We start from the raw sequence: 6,927 nt of genomic DNA, 5'->3' as shown, positions 1-6,927 counted from the left end.
AATTATTCAATATATAGGATTGGGGTGGCTGGCTAGCCAAGAAAAAAGTAAAACTGGATCTATAATTCATTCTTTACACTAAAATAATCTTGGAATGAAAACATTTAAATCTAAAACATGAAGCTATAAAACATTAAAGTATGAATAAACATTTATATAATCCTAGTGTAGAAAAGCCTTTTCTAAGCATGACAGGAGGAAATCTAGATTTAATTCCATTAAACCAAAACCAAAATCAACTAACCAAACAAAAATCTCAGGAAAGCAAAAACAACCTAAATAAGGTCAAACAGAAAAGAAGAGAGGGTTGATAGCTTTAATATACAAAGATCATCTATAAATGCATAAGAAAGAGCCCAACAGTCCAAAAGAAAAATGGGCAACAGCCACGGAAAACAGTCTCAAGAAATAAAAATAAATGGCTAATAGAGATAAGGCAAGAAATTTAGCCTCAAAAATAAAAACATTTCATTTGTCTGTCAGATTGCTAAAGCAAAACAAATGATCAATAATATGTAGTGATGGGGAATTTAGAAATAAAAGACATTCTCAGATACTCTTGATCAAAGTGTAAAATTAACAGTCTTCCTTGAGGTCAATTTGTCAGCAAATATTAAAACCAGAAGTGTACATTCTCTTTCATCAAAAATCTTGGCCAAGAAATTCACCTGGGCAAGTGTGCAAAGATGCACGCATACACATGTTCATTGCAGACTGTTTATAATAGTGAAAAAATGGAGACAACCTAAATATCCAATAATAGGTGATTGGTTAAATAAATTGTGCATCTGCACAATGTAGCCATTTGAAAAATGGTTTATATCTATGTTCATTAATGCATATGCGATCTAGCAACATTCCATGAGGGAAAGCAGCAGGATGCCTGATAATACAGCACATGGTGTTTACATATGTATGTAAGTTGTATGTTCACATCTGGATGAGAGTGCTTACCAACGTGTTAATGATAGTGCGTTGTGGGTGGTAAGATTCAAGTATTTTTGCTTTCTTGTTTATATTGTTTGAATTTTTAAAAATAACCATACTTTTTGTAAGCTGAAAACAATTTTTTGAAATAAGTAAAATAAAGCATGCATAAGAAAAATTTAAAAAAAAATTCAAAGCACAGACTCAAAAGAATGAACCTATCTTAGTTTTGTATTTAACGTCTCTACACTAGAAAGACCCAGCATAAATGTTAAGACAACTGGAGCCACATAGAGTTGAATGTAACCTTAAATTCTCATCTTCCTCCTCTCACAACAAAAAAGGGTTGTGTGAAGGTATTTCCAGAGGCCCTTCCAAACTTAACATTTTATGATTTTATAATGTGGCAAAATTATCAAAATCATGTTCAAAATAATGCTCAGAGACCAGTAACAGAACATAAAAGGTGTCTGAAAACCTCATTTTCTAGAGATACTTTTTCTCTTTAAAATTTACAGTGCTTTGATTTCTGCAGAGAGGCCACGTACAGCTATCTTGAATATAATGTCATCTAATAACATTTATTTAAAACTGAAATGTCTGTATTGCAAGGTAAAAAGTTATTTATAGAACAGTGTTTTTCTAAAAAATATTTAGTTGTTTCTATTTGTTAGGTTGATACTGTTGTCATTTTATAAACAGTGAAACAGTGAAAACCAATGGCTACAGGTTGACACTCCTGTTCTCGCTGAGTGACTTCAGTTCTTATGGAACATGATGCTTCTTGCTGACTTCGATTTCCCCAATGTTCATAAGAATTTTACCAATAAAATATAACCATTTAAATGGCTATTTTTATCACTAGTTTACCCTCGGTCTAAACTCAATGTGACTCAGAAAATTATCATATCGCTGACAACACTCAAGTTTACAGAGGAGGCACAGACATAACTTACATTTTTATGATTGACACATTTTAGGAGGACGAGTTCGCGATAGGCTCTCTTTGCATGAGTTTGATTCTGAAAAGGCCGACTTAGTTTCTTGACTGCAACATTTATCCCAAGAACGGTATCGAAAGCAGCACTGTGATTAGGAAATATAATAAAGAACCCATCAGAATGATTTTGGGAAATGTATAATGTACAGTCAGTGTATTATCTTTTTAATGAGTAACAAACATGGAAAAATCTTTCTGCTTGTCTCCACCTGAGGTGCAAGAACCAGGGGAGGTGGCCAAGAGTGCAGGATGGGCTGGCACTTTGCAGAGGCGCAGACATGGCGGCTGCAGTTAGGATGGGGTTCAGCAATCCTTTGCATGGTGATCTCTCATTATATTAGTTGAGATTATTATGTTCGGAACCAAATAATTTAATACAGAGAATGTTAAGACCAGTCAAGAAGTGACATCTTCAGTTTAAATATGCCAGTAAGTTGAAAAAAAAATCACTGGTTATCACAGAATAAAATATATTTTCGAGTGGAAGAAATGGTTGAAGTCATGGAAGAATATAATAAATCTAAGTTTTGATTGATTGTGTTTTTCCCAGACGAAAAAATCTAAAAAGAAAACAGAAGCCAAAATCTCAGCTCACTGTAAATCCCAAGATACAAAATTTCTAATGTAAGCAATTGCTATATATAAAATTCTACTAGAAATAGTGCCTCATACTATTAGAGTAAGAATAGCATCTTCTAGAGCCTTTGTTTCCAGATCTCAAGTTCCCAGTTGAAATTTATGGTTCATTTTCCTTCAGAAAATAGGAAAAACGAAGTAGCCTGATTATGCATTTTGTACTAATTTCAAACTCGTACTAACAATACCACTTGTGTTATATCTTTTGGCTGGGTGTCATGGGTTAAAAGTTGCTAAAGTCCACCTGAAAACCGAAGTACCATTTAAAATGTTTTCTATTTCTTTATCCTATTCAGTTTATAACATGGTTTATACTTATTCACTTTCATGAATGATGTTATTTTTTTTTTTTTGCCAAACAACCCTAATTTACTTCAACGTGCTCTTAAATTGAAGGCTGTCTGCTGTATCATTGAGTTAAGAATGGTAAGAAACTTCACGTCACTTTGAAATTATTTTTTCTCTAATTCAGTTCACATATGTGTACATGTTTGTATATATGTAAATTCACATACCCATATGCAAATGCACCATTCATAAAATGATAAAATGTTAAAGAGAAATCTATTTGTGAGATAAATCATTAATTAATGTACATGTGTATTTGTATTTATATATATATATTTCTCAGCTTCAGGAATTTGAGACACACCTGTTTTGGTCTCAACAGTTTGTGTCCAAAATAAGCCAAATGGACCAATTCTGAGCATCTGAGCAGACACACACTTCCCCTTCTAGTTCCCACTCCAGGGGTACTACCTTCAATCATGCCTAGTTTCACTTCTTGGAGTCATTTCTCAACTCCAAAGAATATACTTTTATCACTATTTCCTCATTTATCAAGTTTAGAAATTACCTACTTACTTCTCATTATAAAAACTGAGGATTTAGTCACTCACTTGAAACCCCAACTCCCAGTTTTTGGTTCTCATGTTATTTTTAACTTTTCCCTTGGTTACCTATGTAACTTTCAATAATATGCTTAAACTTCTGTTCCGTCAACTTTCAAAGAACCCTCTCAATTCCCCAGCAAAATGAGACCATTAACTTCCATGTCCTTTTTCTTCCAGCTTTCTACTCTCTCCTCCAAACTTATCTTAAATGTTCAAGCTTGATAACATACCTATTTGATATCTACAATCAAGACTTCCATGTTTCCTATTTAGGATGTGACTAAAAGTTGAAAAAGTATTTACATGCACACAGCGTATATATGTGTGCATGTAAATACTGTTGATTGCAGAGCTGGGATTATATTTCATTTTCTGAAGATCACGTGACTCTTGCTACTACTCCGAAGAGAGTGAGGCTGTTTCCAGTATCGAGGTCAAATGGATTCTTTCCTTACGTTTCATCAATTGCCCAAACAGCATGTCCTTCTAAATTTGTTTTATACTTAGATCACGACTTTTCCTAGCTTTTCCACCAAAAGTTTCTAATATACATTTTGCCCTTAGTAAGAGAAGGAAAATATATGTCTTTTAAGCCTATTGTCAGTACTTCCTACCTCACATCTATTATTTGGAATCTATTCCATTCTTTTTGAAGACAAGTTTCTCGGAGCTTCTTTCCAGGCCTGCTGCACAGCCAACAGCCTGAGACTTCTTCTCATTAGCCTCCACTGTTAATTGTGTCACACATTCTCTTTCTTGTTGTATATCCTCAAGGAATTTCCTCAGAAAAAGTGCAAAGGGGATAAGGTGAGCTTTCTCTGTCTTCATTCTTAACTGATCATTTGTTTTCCAAGTCCAAAATTAACTTTCTCTTGCAACTCCAACAAGACTTATGCTTGACAGTCATGCCTTTCCTCCCTTTCCCTCGGCTCAATGATTTAGCATGAAGAGCATGTTTTATCAGCATCTCCAAAGGGCCCCACACCTACTAATAACTGTCCCTCTGTCTCTCTGCCTCTGACTTTGATGATAATCACTTCTGTGCTTCTACCAGCTTAACATGCATCTTTAAGCCCCACCCACCTACGGTTTATTTTTGCCTGGTTTTTGAAATTATCTGTCGGACTTCTTTCACTCAACATAATTTTTGTGAGATTCATCAGTTGTTGCTTTGCGTAGCTAGGGTTCTGTGTATTAGCTAGAATATTCCTTTGCATGACTATATGATGTAACCTTGATCGATACTTTGGTTGTTCTCAGTTGGCAGCAATTATGAAAAAACAGTTATAAACAGTTTTGTACATGGCTCTAGGTCCCCTATGCAGGCACGTCTAATGAGTACATAGCTAACAGTGGAACTACATATATTTTATTTTAGTAGATTACACCAAACGATTTTCCAAAGTGATTCATTTCATTCTACTAATTTCTAGACTTTTTTTTTTTTTTTTTTGTATATTGACCCTATATATTGAGGCTAAACATACTCATTAATTTAACAAAAGGTAGATGAGGGGCTAATTTAATCACAATAGCCCTTTAGAAGCAGAGCTTGATCTGGCACCTGGGAAGAAGGAAAGTCAGAGATTTGAATTCTGAGAAGGACCAGATGAGACATTACTGCCTTTAAGAAGCATGGTCACGTGAGGAGGAATGCAGGATCCTCTAGAAGCAGAGCGGCCCCTGGTTGACAGAGAGCAAGGTAATGGGGATTTCAGACCTACAGATGCAAGGAACAGGTTCTGCCATCAACCTGAAAGCACTTGGGAGCAGATTCTTCCCCAGAACCTCCAGATAAGAACCCAATATAGCTGATATCTTGTTTATAGCCTTTCTGATGCTAAGCAGAGAACCTGGGCAAGCCTACCCAGTTTTCTGACCTAGAAGACTATGAGATTATAAATGGGTATAGCTAATTCAAAGTTTAGATCCAATAATGCCAACAACCCTTGTGAACCCACTGAGTTTGTGGTAATTTGTAATGCAGTAATAGAAAAACTCATACATCCCTCTCTGTATTTTTCTACCCTTTTGTCTCACCAGACTTCATTCTGAATATTTTTTCTAATGTCTTTCAGATCACTAATTCTCTCTTCAGTTATATCTAATATGCTGTTAAATCCATCCATTAACTTCATAGTTGGATGACTATATTTTACAGTTCTAGAATTTCTGTTATTTTTTTAAGTTTTCATCTTTCCATCAAAAAATTTTCATGCCTTTATCATCCCGAACATAACATCATGCCTTTATCATCCCGAACATAACATCATAGCTAATTCAAAGTTTAGATCCAATAATGCCAACAACCCTTGTGAATCATTTCCTTTCTCTTGTTGTTTGTGCTGGATTTTGTGTGTTGTCTAATCTCCTTGTGTGATTATTTTTGATTGTGTGCTGGAGCCCACACTTACAAAACTGTTTGCCATCTAGAAATAGTTTGATATCTAGTATCAAACTATTTCTAGATAGTTTGATAGAATGCTACCTTCCTTCAGAGAGAATTTACTTTTACTTCTGCTGGGTGCCTGGGGGCACTAGCAATTTGGGTTCACCTCAAGTTCAAGTTTGGCAAAATGAAATGATTTGAAGCTGAGTGGCAGTGCCTCTTTCTCTCCAGTTCATTCTTGCTTCTAGAATGCAGCCCTTTACTGGTCTCAACTCAAAGCAAAGAAAGTTCACTAGGCCCCTTTGGAGGGCCCGGGACTCAAACTCTGTCTCCTAGCCCCACAAGGCAGTCCAAAGAGCAATGCTCAGTCTCTCAGCTGTGCATTCCAGAATTTTCAAATGCCCTCAAGGGAAAGGCAGCCCCAAACCCTGGGCTCCCCTCATTAGACTTTTGTCCTTCCATGAATCCTGGCCTAATAATTCTTCACTCACCTACTCACTCTCTAGGGGCAAATGCTGAACATGGGGGTGGGGTGGGAATGTTGGGAGCCAATTGGCACAATTGTGCCATAGACACACTTTTAATTAACACTCATATTTCTAGCCACCCATCTCATCTTCATTCTCTGTATCAGTCATCTCTATATGCACAGCCCCTTTAGGGTTCTACTACAGATAGTTTCTCTTCCTTGTTGCAAATGTCTCATCCACTTATTCTCACTTCCTCTACTCTGTTTTATCTGCATCAAGTTTCCAATTACTTTTTTATATTTCAGAAACTTGTTAAAATCTCGCATCCACTGATTACTCTCCTCCTCCTGTTCTCTTTATCATCTTAAATCGGAAGTTCCAAACCACTCATTTTAGAGTTGAAATTACTAAGGCTCATAACAACACATGATTTGCCTAAGGTTGCAAAGAACTTCTGCTATGAGGATCTGAGCTAGATTTAGAACTCAAGTCTCCTGAATTACAGCCCTCCTATGCCTTATACCATACACTTTCTTTATCACAGAAACTTTACGTAGACATTTTTTTATTTAGTTATATTAATACGGAGAAAATAAAACAGTGTAAGAACAG

The 6,927-nt window shown here is 35.8% G+C and overlaps 1 protein-coding gene across 4 annotated transcripts in view; it reads right to left on the bottom strand.

Annotated features, from left to right (window-relative positions):
* MAPK9 (mitogen-activated protein kinase 9) overlaps nucleotides 1-6,927 on the bottom strand; it is a 36,454-nt gene that overhangs the window by 24,060 nt on the left and 5,467 nt on the right. For 3 of the 4 annotated variants that reach the window (XM_006923243.3, XM_006923242.3, XM_025040624.1), the window contains one exon: nucleotides 1,884-2,013. In XM_006923243.3, the coding sequence (XP_006923305.1) occupies nucleotides 1,884-2,013 (130 nt within the window). Of the gene's footprint in view, nucleotides 1-1,883; nucleotides 2,014-4,070; nucleotides 4,901-6,927 lie in introns of those variants that run through there. The other variant, XM_015598113.2, reaches the window with a different exon arrangement.

This window comes from Pteropus alecto, unplaced genomic scaffold (assembly GCF_000325575.1).
Source record: "Pteropus alecto unplaced genomic scaffold, ASM32557v1 scaffold78, whole genome shotgun sequence".
In the NCBI taxonomy this organism is placed as follows: Eukaryota; Metazoa; Chordata; class Mammalia; order Chiroptera; family Pteropodidae; genus Pteropus; species Pteropus alecto.
This window is presented reverse-complemented; position numbering and strand designations above follow the sequence as displayed.